The sequence below is a fragment of the Leucoraja erinacea genome, chromosome 18, assembly GCF_028641065.1.
Source record: "Leucoraja erinacea ecotype New England chromosome 18, Leri_hhj_1, whole genome shotgun sequence".
Taxonomy (NCBI): domain Eukaryota; kingdom Metazoa; phylum Chordata; class Chondrichthyes; order Rajiformes; family Rajidae; genus Leucoraja; species Leucoraja erinaceus.
Window position 1 is genome coordinate 29,915,341 of NC_073394.1, and position 16,630 is coordinate 29,931,970.

The window sequence follows — 16,630 nt, forward strand, 5'->3', positions numbered from 1 at the left end:
TTATGTGGGGCAACCCTAAAATTATGATTTTAAGATGTTGCCGTCATCAATGTTGCAAACTACTGGTGTTATAGCTGTTACAGGAAATGTGGCTTGGGAAACTATGAAAATGAGGGTGTCCCAAGCCTTGGCTTGTCAGGTTGATTGTGGTAACTAAAATGTAAAGGAATCTGAGAGAGTGCTTCGTGATTTTCCTTTCATTTGTTTTCCTTACGAGTGTGCGTGAACTGTTTTTGAATTCATTAACTGTACTGAATATCTTCTGTGTTTGTGTAAACTCTTGAGATTATTTTAATCTCACGATGTGTTTCAAGATTGATATTGCATTCCACTCCACCACTACAATTGAAACCGAACTGAGCTTGGTGAGCGAGTACTGATTGCACAGCCAAGTTCACACTGAATTGTATCATACTTTTACATGAAAAGTAGTAATAACCTTAACACTTGTAAACAAGTTAAATAAGTGTCACCATAAAGGCACAAAAAATTGTACTTAATTATCAGCTAACAGGATGACTGTCGATCCACTGGGTGTTTTTCAGCTTCAACTCTTTAGGTTTGATCAGCTTTGAAAACCAGCAGAACATAAAACCACTTTTGCATGGTAGTTTGGAGGGCATTAGATGTATGTTATAATGTAAATCCACAAATGAAACTATACTATGTCCTAGTTATTGGCAAGGGATAGGGTAATATACTTCTCATGGACAACACAAACACGGAAACCACTAACAAGGCCCGTAAGGCTGCAAAGATGTCTTAGCACTCCATTTCTCCATGAATCTAAAGGGGCTGTCCCACTTGGGCGACATAATCCGCGAGTTCTGGCGAGTTTGCCGTCGACTCATGCTCGCAGCATGGTCGACACGAGGTCATAGGAGGTATTTGCGTTCATGCTCCTTCATGCTCGAGAGTAGTCCCCATGTACTCGAGGCCTCAGCTAGGTTGTGGCATATTTTTCAACATGCTGAAAAATGCCCGTGAATAAAAAAAGGTCGCCGTGGAAAAAAAAAATAATTTTTTTTTACTTGTTGATTTAGCTGAGGTAGATCATAGTAGGTCGGCATGTTGTTCGTAGGTAATCGAGGGTAGTCGAAGGTAATGGAAGGTAGTCGCAGATAGTCTTCATCATAGTCGAAGGGAGGTCGAAGGAGATCGAAGGAGGTTGTCTTCACTCTCCACTATTTGGTGTCCAATTTTCCCGAAGTTAGTCGAAGCTGGTCTTCAACATAGTCGAAGGACGTCTTCTACATAGTCGAAGGAGATCTTCAACATGACATTTTTTCAAACTCTTCTAAACTCGCCAATTAGGTCGCCCAAGTGGGACAGCCCCTTAAGATAGTACGTAAATATCAGCTTGTTTGTAAGCTTACCCAAGTTCTTGAGCCCCAGTGTTCCCCCTCTGACCATGGCTGCACACCTAACCCACACTTGGGATTTCTACTTCGGCCATATACCTGGTTCCCAGCTCTGTTCTTGCATCTGGCCTGCATTCGAACCCAGGCTGTGAGTGCACATCTGTCCTATATTTCGTAGGCCTGCTTTGGTCGAATACATGGTCCAGATTTTACCACCATCCACACACCCAGCACACACACGCCATCCTGGCGCCCGCTGCACACACAGCTCACTTCTGAACCCCCAGTTTTCCCAACCGTGCAAATATACGTGGATGGAATTTACAGATCTAGTTTAGAGATACAGTGTGGAAATAGGCCCTTCGGCCCATAAAGTCCGTGCTGACCTACGATTGCACGTACACTAGTTCTATCCTGCACTGTAACCTACAATTAACCTACAAACCTGCATGTCTTTGAAATGTGGGAGGAAACTGGAGAAAACCCACATGGTCACACCGAGAAATTCCAAATTCTGTACAGACAGCACTTGCAGTCAGGATCGAACGCCGGGTCTCTAGTGCTGTAAGGCAGCAACTCTACCACTGCGCCACTGTGCTGGCTCTTGTTCGGCCTGCTTGAACAGCAGATGTTAGGAAAATGTAAGAAGGAGTGACAATATTTTAAATTTTTTATCATCAATTTCTGGTATTGCATTTTTAGATTTGCAAATATAGTTGATTTAAATAGAATTATTATTTCTTTTTAGATTAGGACAGTTGAGGTTGCCATATTTTCTGGCCTTAAGATTCAATATCTTATTTTAGTGATTGTATGTGAAATACTCCAAGTGTAAACCAGTAGAAGTCTTGGATCTCATTACAGAATTTTGTCCTACTCCTCCTGTAGCAATGACTTAAAATGTTTCATATTGTGTGGCTGGCAATTGAAAATGCTGTACTGATGAAGTGAAGCAATATGAAAGAATATACAAATCCACAAGATAATCTTTTTACCCCTATTAAATTATTTCCTTTAGTTATATGCTGGCGAATTACAAGGAACTTGTGTGGTTTATTATAGAAATGCTTTGACTGCTGCATCACTGATTAAATTTAATCAACTGAAATGATTTTGATAAAACTACAAATCAATTGGGGCGTATGTTTTTGTAATAGCAAGATTAGCATTGTGCATTTAAACAAGAATACGGCTTTCTGTTGGTACCCAAGATTGGATCTGTAACTGCATTAATTGATTTTAGAAAATCTCAAATAATAACATCCATGGTCATTTGAATGGCAAGTCCAACTATAATTAAAGTTTTGGTCCAATTTCTTTTTAAAATCAGTGAATCAAAGTACTCTTCCTTGATGCTAATTCAATCATACAAAATTAAAATTATCTATTTCTTTGAAGGTAATTGTGTGATAGAAATTATTTCATTTGAAGCATTCCTAGCAGAGTCTGGTAACTTGTAGTCTAAATAAAGTTGATTTTATGGTTTGATAGGAACTGGCAATATTTCAGCCCTTCAACACGAGCTCCATTTTAATTATATAGAATAATTTATGCAACCAGCCATTCAGCTTGTTGAACTTATGATGACATTTTAGATCCATCCAATATTGAACCACTCCTACCCTCGATTGATCCGGCCTGTTTCTTCTCACCTCACCCATTTTTTTGCAGCTTTTTCTAGTTATGATGAACAGCTGTCAACTTTAACTTTCTCAATCTCTCTGTCTCTCGCTCTCTCGCTCTCGCTCTCTCTCTCTCCCCCTGTCCCTCTGCTCCATATGTTCATAGATATAGCCAGATAATTATTTTCAGCAATTTCCTCTTTTAAGCTGGTTTAATGCTGCTTTGAGGGAAAAAAAAATATTTAACTATGTCCTTTACCTGAGACAACTGGCATTACCCTCGAGTCCACCTGAATTGTATTCTCGGATTTCCTGATATCACTAGGTCTTGTCACTGTTTTGTAATCTTGAGCTTGTACAAATGTGGTTTTGCATACTAATTTCATCAGTTTTAAAAGACCATCGGGGACATGAACCCTTTGGGTATCACAGTGATGCAGCTAATGGGGCCACTGGTTTGTAGCTCCAGAGACCCGGGTTCCAACATGACTCGAGTGCTGCATGTGTGGAGTCTGCATGTTCTCCCCACAACCTTATGGGTTCTCCTTGTGACTGAATGGGTTTGGTCTAGGTGCTCTGGTTTCCTAGCACAACACAAAGGCATGCAGGTACGTACATTAATTGGCCACTATAAATTGTCCCTGGGGTGTGTTGACGATAATGTGATGAGGATATAAAAATGGTTTCATTGTCGGATTGGTGTAAATTGATGTTTTTTTGGGGTGGCATGAACTTGAACCAAAAATCCTGTTCAGGTGCAGTATCTCACCATGATGCTGCCTTTACTATTCTCCAAAAATACAAATTCATTTTGATTTCTTCCAGGTGCAATAAAATTAGAATGATTTACAGGAATGAAATAAATTCATTTGGCACAGCAAGCCATTGGGCTCTTGGCAGATGAAGATTGGAAAATAAAATTGAGATCTTCCATAAGTAAACATGTTTTACAAGTGAATGATTAATTATTTGTCATTGCATAATACCGTACCTCTGATTAATAGATCTTTAAACGAAAAACTCTCATCCTCACTCACTTTACATTAAGCAGAGTGTTGTGTCAACCAAAGAGGATGTAAGAACATTTATTTTTAATTTTCCCGTGAACACTGAGAAGGGGGCACATATTCAGATATATTTGAAATGCGTTCTAAAGGAATATTGAAGTTGAAATAGTTTTTATTAGTTTTTAAGTATTTAACTTGACTGAACTAAGACATTCATTTCAAATGAGTCCCCAAAGATGAATAAAATGAATGGTTGTGAAAATGTTTTGGTCCTCTAAATAAAAGGAAAAAAAATCATTGACTATATTGAAAATTATTATCATGACCATTAAAATATATACAATACAATATTTATTCCATGTCATTTGAACCTCAGAGAGGCTCAAACGAAACTCTGTTTCTACAGCCATACAAACAAAACAATTCCTACAATTCACACAAACATCCATCACAGTGAATCTCCTCCTCACTGTGATGGAAGGCAAAGTCTTTTCTCTCCCCTGCACCATTTCTCTCCCGATGTTGAAGCCCCAGACGGGCGATGGTAAGTCCCACGGCCATTTAAGGCCGTGCCGGGCGATGTACGCCGGGCTCCAGGCCCAAAAGTCACAAAGTTGGAGCCCCCGGTGGGCATTGGAATGTCCTGTGGCCATTAAAGCCGCGCCGGGAGATGTACGACCCCGCTCTGGGTCGTTCCAACCCCGCGACACAGGCTGGAGAAGTTGCGTTGCGGGAGCTCCAAAATACGGTCTTCCCACCCGGACCTGCGAGCTCCTGATATCACATTCCACTGGAGCCTCCGAGCTCCGTAGTCGGGCCGCAGCAGCGAGCCACCACCGCCCCCCATGCTCCGAGGCCGGCCAGCCCCATGATGGTAAGTCCGCAGCTCCGCAGGCTCAGCGACCGGAGGCCGCTCCACGGTGCTAGGCCCCAACGACAAAGGAGACTCGACAGGGAAAAGGTCGGGTCTCCCGTGCAGGGAAGAGATTTTAAAGGTTCCCCCCGCCCCCACATATGCACAATTAAAAACAGTATTTAAAAAAACACGACAACTACATTTAACTAGACAAAAAATAAAAAAGACAGACAGGCTGTAGGGGCTGCTGCAACGCGAGTCGCGCCGCCAAACTATGCTCACTAATTTACTGCAACTATAAAAGTTGCATGAAAATATGGATATTCTTAAGTAATAACATCATTTAAACTATTTAGCATTGTATGTGGGGATACATGACATTATATAGAATATGCATGGGTACGTCGGTTTTGCAGTGAGATTCAAACACAGGGGGTAATACTCTTTAGTGTAGTGAAGATGTAAACCAGAAATTAAAGCAAAATGCTGGAAACTCGATGGTGCAGCAAGCCCACAAAGAGAAACAGAATTATTCTTTTGGTCAAATGCCCTTTATCAGAATAGTAGATCTGCAGAATCATTTGAGTGAATTTAGTACATTTTAAGTGAATCTTAAGTGAATTTAGATTGCGCAATGACAAAATGCTTCTAGGGACATAGTTTTAATCAGCACTTTGATAGCGGCCTGGGAGAAAATTTGTAGATTTTTAATTATAATTGAATACATGAAAAGTAATAATTTGTTTGGGAATAAGGTGAAATACCGTTTCTGGCATTGATCGGAATGGCTTTGAAATGATTGGGTAGTTGCTGGTGATATTGTCCTTGCCCTGTGCTGCTTAATGCTTTGATATCAGGAAATTCTGTCATCCTTCTATATTAATTAATTTTGTTTTATTCCCCCTATGATGGTAGAACCTGATTTAGCACCAGAAATGTTTGCACATTTTGCCCAGTGAACAATTGGTCAAAATGTTCTAACTGCAAGTCCTTGTTAATGGTTTGGTGATGATAGTTGAAATATATTGTATTACTACATACAGTCCATTAAGATAAAATCTACTAAACTGTTTCTGGTACTAATACCTTTTAAGTATGGATGCACATTTTTTACTATTCTGATCATACAGTGCCACTTACGATGCTTCCTAATTTTTTCAATGGGAGCTATCTAACATGTCTTCCATATTTCATGTCCTATTTTCTGGTGGAGCGGTGAATCATTAGCCACACTTGTGCTAGTGAGTGGAGTTTAATTGAAACTCTATACCTGTACCTTTTCAGATTATCCCCTGCCTATTACGCCCATCGGATCATCCAGTACCTGTCACGTAGGGACAGTATTCGTCAGCGCTCGATGCGCTACCAGCCGAACCGAATGCGTGCCAGTTTGGAAAATCCAGCGAGCAGTCCGGCCCAGCCCATTGATGGTGCTGAAATGGATTTTGATGATTTTGAGTAAGTATAGATTGATCTTTTAGAGGATGCACTAGGCACGACTGCAGTGGTGACCTCCAGCAACTGTTGGTTGGGGTTATCAGGCCAGGATTTACTGCTGACATGGTTTAAAGCAACCACTTGATCCAAGTTCTGCCTGCTGGTTGGACTGTGGTAGATAAAAATGCTGGAGAAACTCAGCGGGTGAGGCAGCATCTATGGAGCAAAGGAATAGGTGACTTTTTGGGTTGAGACCCTTCTTCTGTGGAATGCTTTTGACATCCAAATCGCAAAGGAGTTTAAACCTATCTTGTCTTTACCCCCAGGATGAAAGAGGAGCCAAATGAAGCAAAAACATAAGTGGTTTCAATTGGTTTTTTTACGGCTTCATAATTTCATGAAATCTTATATTCCATTTTGGCACCAGGATCTCCAATACATTTTGCTTGCAACAGTCCTATACAAATCATACCATTGGTTGTATAGTATCTGTTATTGTTACAACTCAAGTTCTTGTTTATCATGAAACCGTTGGGATTTTTGGGACAGCATATGCAAGTCAGTAAAATAAATTATTGTCTGTCAAATGCTGACAGATTCAACCTGATTCAAGTAATCTGAAACATAATTCTCAGTGATCTGTCAACCTCTTCTATCCCCACACAGACATGATTGCAGAATACATTTTTACGTCTTATAGTGTAATTGAAAACACAGTACTTTCGCATACATTAGGAAACTGAACTGTAGTTCTGCAAAGGTTTTTGGTTTGTAGACTAAATTCCTTTATTCTAATTTTAATTTCTTTAAAACTATATCGCAATGGCTCTTGCTTACATTTCACTTCTATTTATGTTCTGTGATAATGTCTTGTGTGAAACTTGCAAGAATTTTGGGAGATTTTAAATCTATTCACTGAAATTTCAATCCCTCATACTTTCATTGCCATTTAATATTAACAAAATTGTAAAATAATAGTATGGAAGGCATTGCTTGGTGGTTAAGACCTGCCCTACATCCAGGATATCTCTAGTTGTATCTATTGTGTCTCTTTACTGTACTTATGATGTCATAAATTTAAGGTGTCATATTTAATTATTGAGAGAGCATTGGTATAATTTTGTCGCCGCTACCACTTTAGTGCATTTTAGTTTTTTGTGCATCTGAATATGGAGGAAAATTTCCTAGCTATTTTGGTTAAATCAACAGCTTGTGTTACTAAAAAATGAATGAATTAGAAACCAGGAACTGCAGATGCTAGTTTATATTTTAAAAACATGTCAGTGCAGAATAACCTAGTGTGTCAGGCAGCATCTCTGTAGAACTTAGATAGGTGTTATTTTGGGCTGGAATCCTTCGTCAGACTGATTGTAGGTTCAGGAGAGTGCGAAGAAAGCTGGAAGAGAAAGGGGGTAGGGACAATGCCTGGCAGGTAATAGGTTGACGCAGCTAGGGGGGGGGGGGGGGGTGATAGGCTGATAGTGGACAAAGGCCAGAGATGAAAAGAGGGAAGGTGTGAGACAAAAGGATTGAAGGGTTGTGAATTTTGAAGGTAGAAGAAGGAATGTATGTGGGGCGGAGGTGGGGGAGTTGTGGGGAAATTGGTGTGAGTCCAGGTGGGGCGGAGGGGAGGGTTGCGGGGAAGAAGGGAGATATCTAATAGATTATCTAATAAATGATCTAATTATCCAATAAATTAGATTTCTCCTTGCTGATACTTCTGCAGCTGTGGAGAAATGCTCCCTTTAGTCCCATGGCCCTCATGTAATTCTAACATGACAGCTTCACCAATTCGACACTGTTTTGCTAATGATGTAACCAGGCTAGAATTCAATAAAACTCCTATTTGTCTGCAGGGCTACACATATGATGCCACAATTTTGGGAATTATTGGATTTCAATTGTAAGCAAAGATAAAAAGCACCGACTTTTGTGGTCGTTGCTTAAGTCATTATCAGACTAAAACTATATTTCCTTGTCTCTGAAGATGCTGCCCGATCTGTGTATTTGCAACAATTCTTGTTTGGTTTTAATTCATGAAAAGAAACTGATATGATTTATTTTTTCCATTCCAGTCATCTTTCTGTGCCATTGGCTCCACTGCCCATCTTTGATCGTTGAGTTGTGATCGGCTAACTGACCACACTAAATTTTGGGTGGACCTAATCTTTAGGTTGAATTATGGCATATCTACTGATCCATTTATCTACTGCTCCATTAATGACGGTGTTTATTTCATTCAGTGCTTGGTGCATTGTGACTGTGATTCTACGTGTTATCGATTCAAGGTGCTGGGTGGCTGCCAATCACATCATGGTTGGAATGATTAGATTTTGTGGAAATCTTGCAGAGTAACATAGAAATAATTTGTTGGTATAAAAAGCTGTCAGTATTTAAATTTTATTTAGACTTATTAGTGTCACCTGGGCTTTAGAGAATAGAGCCAAACAGCTTATGATTCAAAGGAAACCTTGGAATATTTATTTTCATACTCATCCATTATAATAGTGTGTTTCTAATTTTCCTCAAACCAAAGTTAGTGATGTTCAGTAAAGCCAAAGATGAGGAGACCTTGTCATGGAAGATGTAAAATCTTAATTACTGAGGTATGTGACTGAAGTTAAGCAATGTTTTAAGCTTGATTCAATGCCCACTTCGAACCCACATCTTGCTTGAAGCAATGCCGTTTTGAAGGACAAAATGACTGTTTCTTAATACAAATTCCATTTAATCTTATGCCTGTTGGCAACCTGCAGATATTCTTAAAATAGACACAAAAAGCTGGAGTAACTCAGCAGCTCAGACAGCTGTGATAGAGAATTAAATGCAAAAGTATGAAGGTTATGCTTCAATTATATAGGGGTGTGGGGAGATCTCGCAATTATGTAAAGCGTGGTCATCTTATTTAATGAAGGATGTCAATGCAGAGGAAGCAGGTCAGAGAAGGTTGGCAAGCAGTTGTATGCAGCTGGCATTTAGAAAAATCATACGTTTGCTTATCAACACTCTCCTCTGTTAAGCTGTCTATCTTCAGAAACAAAATGCCTGAAATTGTGTCAAATGTGATGGTGACTGTTTGTTGCCAGGTTCTTCAGACTGAAGAAGGGTCTCGACCCAAAACATCACCTATTCCTTCTCTGCAGAGATGCTGCCTGTCCCACTGAATTACTCCAGCATTTTGTGTCTTATCTTTGGTGTAAACAAGCATCTGTAGTTCCTATCTACACAGTTAGAAAAGGTGATTCTGTATCACGCCATATACAAAAGAGAAGTAAAGGACAGGAATAAGGGAACTAAAAAAACATAGGAGGAAAGTGAAAGAAAGATTAATACTTGTTTTTAACAGTAGATCCAGCGATCATGAAAAAACATGAAGTTATGTATGGGTTAGTTGCAGTGGCAGGTAGAATTGTCAATAATTAAAACATTAGACTGTTCATATCCCCTTTTTGTTTTGTTGTGTGTTTTGTGGGCTAGTACCCATGGCTTCTCATCTATTTTAATGCTGTAGAGAAGAATTTCTGGAGGAGCAGAACAACCTGGGCAACAAATTCTGATTCTACAGACTTAATTATGCATTTACTGCCAGTTGTAATTACTATCCAATTTTCTGTTCGATAGTTGTAGGGACTAATAGCTATAAAAGTGGAAAGCATTACTCGTATTGAATAGAGTATTTAAATGATGAACATGAGAAACCATTTGTCATGAAGCAAAAGTAAAATTAAAGGCTGCTGTTTTTTCTTAGATGCTTTAAAACTGAGATCCCACGTCTTTGTTATGTCCAGGATATGCAAATATCTGAAATGTCACTGCCTTTGGTTATTATAATAAATTATAATAACATATCAGTTTGTATTTATAGTGCAGAATTAATGTTATTCTGCTCAATATTAGTGAAATTAATAGATTAACACTCTTGCAAAAGTTCATGACCACAGGCATTAGACAAATAATCTATTGATATTCTAAAAATGGAACTAAATGCATTGTTCTAGGCTATAATAAATATCTGACTATTAAGGTTTGTTGACTGGTTTTCCTTCATCTGGGAAAAGAAACTGGGTGTTCTTTTGTATGTGAAGAAAATGAATCCCGATCTTAAAGCTAATGGGAGTAGGAATACATTGAAGATTTCTGATTGGGGGCATTAATCATTTACACTGTTCTACTGCCATGTAACAGGAATTACTTTTTGAGGAATGCATTGTGTAAATGCATAGACCATGAGAATAGTAACACGATGGGTAAAATGTACAGTCAGTGTAGTGTATGAAGAGGTTGTGTTAAGTTCCTGATAAATAATAAGTTTATAAATGTAATCTCCACGTCGGTAGTCAAATTATTCATCTCTTGTACAATCTGGAACAGCAGAATAACTAAAGAAAGAAATTAAAGAAAGATTAAAGGGAATTTATGATTTGGAAAATAAGTAACTTGCTGGGAGCCTAACCTTCTTGAATGGCAAAGATAGTCAATTTCAGCTATTTAGTATGAAGCATGAATTTGTTGTATTGATTGTTGGGAAGGCCATTAGAGTGTTTCTCGCATTCTAACCTTATTTCACCTGCTATAACTAATAAGGACTGCAACTGTCTACTTCATCTCATCCTTGTCAAACTACTTGTTGCAAATGTATTTGTCGATAATAGAAAAGGTAGCCACAGCAAATCCCATCTTGATGCCAAGGGCATTCACTGTTCTTTTATGCTAGCCCTGCCATGTAAATGCAAGTGGAAGAAGGGTCCCAACCCGAAATGTTCATCCCTTCCACAGATGCTGCCTGACTCGCTGTGTTCCGTTAATTCCTCTGGGATTTAAAAATGGAACTGGCAACTAATGGCTGGGCATGCATGTGGTTATTATCAGCTGCAGAATCTATTTCACTGCTAACTCATGACCAGGAACAGCGCAAAGTATCTGTAAAATGAGTCTGAAAAAAACCCTAATCTAGCAGTTTTTGCACGTCGTGGATCCTAAACAGCAAGAGCAGCAGCAATAAATATCATGTAGGAAAGAACTGCAGATGCTGGTTTAAAGCGAAGATAGACACAAAACGTTGGAGTAACTAGCGGGTCAGGCAGCATCTCAGGAGAGATAAATGGATGGCGTTTTGGATCGAGACTTATAACCATATAACAATTACAGCACAGAAACAGGCCATCTCGGCCCTTCAAGTCCGTGCCAAACACTTATTTTCCCCTAGTCCCATCTACCTGCACTCATACCATAACCCTCCATCCCTTTCCTGTCCAAATACCTATCCAATTTATTTTTTAATTATAAAATTGATCCTGCCTCCACCACTTCTACTGGAAGCTCATTCCACACAGCTACCACTTTCTGAGTAAAGAAGTTCCCCCTCGCGTTACCCCTAAACTTCTGCCCTATAATTCTCAAGTCATGTCCTCTTGTTTGAATCTTCCCTACACTCAATGGGAAAAGTTGATCTTGATCTAGTACATTGTATCCTATTGCTATTCCCTTGATATCTGAAAATCTGCTTATCTTGCTGTTGACTATATCCATGAATCCACTACAGTATCTCTCTGGGGTGGAGAACTCCAAAGATAAGAAAATATTTAGAAGAAATGGCAACATTTTTGGATATTCCTCTGCACTGCAACTCTGTCTTAAAATTGTAGATTTCCTCCATAAAGAAAATATTTATGCAATGTCCACCCTGTTAAGGTCTGTCAGATTATTTTTTATTCTTCTAAAATGAAAGCGTAAATGCAAACACATTAATTCTTCATAAAACCACCCAATCTTCCTAGCAATTAATCAGGTGAACTTTCTTTGAATGGCCTCCAATGCGATCATATTGCTCCTCCAATAAGGAGACTAAATCTGTTCACACTGATTGAAGTGTGGTGTAGCAAGCGATCTGTAACAAGGCTTTTATGCTTTTGTGTTCATTGACCATTGTAATAAGGATCCGAAGATGAGATATGGGGGGTGGGGGGGGGGTGTAAGTGAGGTGGGGGAGGATGGTGATAGGCTTGGGGACAAATGCATATTTTATTTGCAAAACTAGCCATAATGTGCATATTTAGTTGTTGCTGACATTATGCCTTAAAGCTGACAGCAACTTATGGCGACCACTGTGCTGTTAATAGCGGAAATTCAGAAGCTGTCAACCTTTGCATGAGGTGCAAGTGAATCATGAAGAGCTTATTAACTCATAATTTGTTCCTAATAAAATCTTCAATACCAAAACAAAGCAGAGGATAGGGATTGTAATCCCTGTAGATAAGTGGTAATGGAGTTTTTCCCCCAGAAGTGATATTTCACTATCTACTTTAGGATTCTACATAAATCAAATTTTATTTTTGAGCTGTGTAAAATGTTCGTTATGGTGACGATTCTCCAGTGCGGCATGCTGCTAATCGGCTTGCTGTTATCACTGTTGCTGAATTCCATTGATCAGTGGAGCTTGTGCTTGACACCACTTCAATCACAAAAGGGGAATTTCATGCCACAGAGATGGCTAGATTTTTTAGAGGGCCTGTTCTTTATTGTTTTATCGCTGATGGTAAAATCAAACCAATGCACAACCTCTGTGCCTGAGTCAATGCTCAAATTCTGATTAACTGCTTATTCTTCTCACTTTTCCTAAACTTTTCTTTGCTTTCAAATCATTGTGGGATACTTTCCTTTCAGACTTGAGGTGATGAATGTTAGGAAGATGAATAAAGCTAATTTAGACTTCAAGAAAATACACAATGAATGATGAATTGTCAGGATGTATTGAGGCACAGAGGAACTTTGGTTTACATTTCAATGCAGCACAGGCAATAATATCTGATCTGATCAGTGTGACTGTGACTCCAAAACATTCAAAGTTGCTTTATTAATGCTTGCTGGACCTGTACATTAACCTTGCTGCTTATTTGGGAAATGCCCAGATCTCTCCGAACAGAATAATTCAAGTCATCTCATGCCGTTTAACATTATTTTATTATCTTTTATTCTTCCTACCCAAGTAGATAAGTTCACATTTGATTTTCTGCAATACAATATTGCTGCACTGATGTGAACGAACTATGTATATTTGTTGTTTTAGAAATTCTTTTCGGTAACCTTGGGTAAATCGGGATTAAAATTGGCACAAGTAAGGAACTGCTTTACAGCTTCTGATAGCTTTCCAAATGCCAAATATGCAACTCTAATTAAATTATTCTCTTGCAAACGGCTTCTTGTGTCAAAAATCTGATTTTCAGGAGTGTATGGCAATGGATTAATATTTTTTTAAGGAATATAAATGTCAAGGAAGATATTTTGCAGACTCTCGAGGCTTCGATTGATTTTTCTGTATTTTTTTTTGTTATTCCTTGAAAATGTATCTATTTACTTTCCCTGAATTTTGTTAATGTACGTTCTACTTAATTCTTACTATTTAATGAAAGCAAAACTTAATTCAATTATCTGCAAGTGCAACAAATATACAGAAAGAAAAAACATTTGAGTGCTGCACTCCAGCAACATTCAGTCTGATTGTGTTGGCCCAGAATTTTTGCAATATGAAGGTAGCATTTGCATTATGTAGTTTACTGTAATGGGAATGCTCTGAGCACAGCAAGACTCAGTGATGTAACCAAACTTTTCACATTGTAAACCCCATTGTATGGGTTGGGGTGGGTCAGTGAGGATGCTATACAAACCATCTGGAAGAAAAAAAAATCACTGGGAGGTGTTGAGAAAAATGTTTCAATTACTTTCCCTGGGGCAGATAGTAGGGAGCTCCCCTGTAGTTAGCATGTTTATACCATCCCCGAGCTCCTCTGACATGATCTCTTTCCATATGAGAAGGACAAGGTTCTGAATTTTTGCCAGAAGTGCTTCTCTCCCATGTTTTATGACTTCAACAGAAATGTCTTCTGCTTCAGAAGTATCTGGAATGATTGAAGTTTTTGAAGTGCTCCTCCAGCAGGCATCACTGTTCTCTCCTTAGATTTGATTGAGGTTGATCCATGAGCATTTGGAACATAGATATTCCTCAGCAGCTCCAAGACGTGTCATAGTTAGAGCACTGACACTGCCAGCAAAATGTGCATTGCCTTCACTCTAAAACCAAGATCATTCTAACCATAGTCCTTGTTTAAGTGGACAATCTGAGGAAGATACTCGCCAGCACTAAAATTTTCAAGAGAATGTTTTTCACACTTAACATCTACTGGACAAAAAACAAGACAAAGGTCCCGACCCGAAACACCAAATGTCCATGTTCTCCAAAGATCATGCCTGACTCGTTGAGTTACTCAGGCACTTTGTTTTTTTTTTGTAAATCAGCATCTGCAGCTCCTTGTTTCTGCATCTACTGCATAAAGATTATTCAACCTGTTCCGCTGTACTACAATGCCTTCCCATCAAGCATTTTGACCCTCTCCTGTAAAGGCAAGTGGGTGTAATGAATAAGCAATGGAAGGCTTGTATGACAATCCAAGGTACAAGCTCATCTGTGTCGCATTCAGCAATACTGTGATCTGTGACAGAGTTGCAATTCCCACAGAGGACTCATGGACTCCTGTGAACTCATAGAACTGGATAGCAAGCAAGTTTTGAAGAACAACTTTTACGTCGACAGAAAGATACGTACTGGACAGATACAGCATTGATAGGACAGAATAATTATTATTTATGCTCTAGGGCAAGTACAGGATAAAAATATAACTGAGCAGGTTACTTGAGAATTAATATCAATTGTTGTAGGTGGTGTTCAGATAAAAGCAACAGAATGAGAAATGGCCAACTATTGCTCTAATGGGTCACTTTCAACTATTCAAATTTTTGATGCATTGCTCATCCTGATAATATCGATTTTCCAAAGGGAATAAGTTGCTAATTTTCTTATTTGCAGTAGAAAATTGAAATGTTTTTCAATTGCCTTTAAAGGCTATTCAGCTGTAACTATTGGATATTGATTTTAATACAACCACCTCTGCAGTTCAATAATGGCCCGTTGTGTTCCACTAATGATTTTAATGTTATATTTGAATTTTCCTAACAATGCGTTTGTGGGGAAGTTTCCTTGTGAGCAATAAGTGCCTTGGAAGGAAGGAAATTATGATAATGCATTTATAATCAAATTAAAATACTGAACTTTCGGTTTTAAAACTATGTTTATGGTTTAATGATGATTGAGGTATGTTTAATGTCCTATGCTTTGGATTTTGTTTATACCTAAATAAAACTGCAAATTGCAGCTGTTATTCTCTCTAAAATATTAAAGCCTAACAGGACAGGTCAAAGAGACCAGTTCCTAAAATATACTCAAGGGACCTGATGTTTTTCGTCCATGTTTCTACACTGATCTAAATCTACTGGGACCAGCAATGCAGTCATGTTACACACTCTGCCACTCACCTTGCACGCTTTATGTAATTAATTACTTATTTCACATTAGACTGACGAGCCTCTTCTTTTTGTGTTTGATGGCAAATTCATTGACAAAAAGAGATCTCCAAGCTTTCAACATTAAAATATTTCTGCAGTACAGCCACTCAGTTTCCCCAAGAGTACCAATTATTTTTGGGTATACAAGCAGATTTCAACACGTAATGTACCATAGTGAATATTACCCAGTTGAACAATATTTCTATAACTAATAACTCAGGGATATTCTTGAAAATAAATGAAATGCAAATTTATTTTGACCACTTCCATAATCTGCATGTTTAAGAAGGAACACCAGATGCTGGAAAATCGAAGGTAGACAAAATTGTTGGAGAAACTCAGCGGGTGAGGCAGCATCTATGGAGCGAAGGAAATAGGCAACGTGTCAGGCTGAAACCCTTGTTCCCGCACCATTTTCTTAATTACCTGATGATTCCAACACAATTGTCAGTTTAACAGCTCATTTCACATGCTTTGAGAATATAAAGTTAAATTGAATTAATCTCCTCTGGCTGTGTGTGATCCATATCCTTCCATCCCTGTATGTCCATCTGATGTCGAAAAAACTCCTAAATGCCATTATTGTTTCTGCTTCCACTAACAGCCCTGGCAATGCATTCCAGGCACCAACCATTTTGTGTTTTAAAAAACTCACTATGCACATTTCCTTTAATCTTTCCCCCCTTGGACCCTAAAGCTATGCATTCTAGTTTTTGACATTTTCACCTTGGCGGAAAACATTTCTTTCGACCCTATTCATGCCTCTCAACTTGATATACTTCTATCAGGTACACCTCATCCTCCAACATTCCAGAGAAAACAATCCAAATTTATCCAACCGCTTACGGCGAATCCAGGCAGCATTCTGGCAAACCTCTTCTGTTCCCTCTCCAAAACCCCTCATCCTTCCTGTAATGGGGCGAACCAAATTGTCCAAATGTGGTCAAACCA

At 38.8% G+C, this 16,630-nt stretch overlaps 1 protein-coding gene across 4 annotated transcripts in view; it reads left to right on the top strand.

The window, feature by feature from the left end:
- The window catches only part of LOC129705862 (activating molecule in BECN1-regulated autophagy protein 1-like), a 287,629-nt gene that overhangs the window by 95,115 nt on the left and 175,884 nt on the right, over positions 1–16,630 (top strand). For 2 of the 4 annotated variants that reach the window (XM_055649715.1, XM_055649713.1), the window contains exon 9: positions 6,131–6,304. The exons of the other annotated variants lie outside the window; for them this stretch is intronic. In XM_055649715.1, the coding sequence (XP_055505690.1) occupies positions 6,131–6,304 (174 nt within the window). The remainder of the gene's footprint in view (positions 1–6,130; positions 6,305–16,630) is intronic. 4 annotated transcript variants of the gene reach the window in all.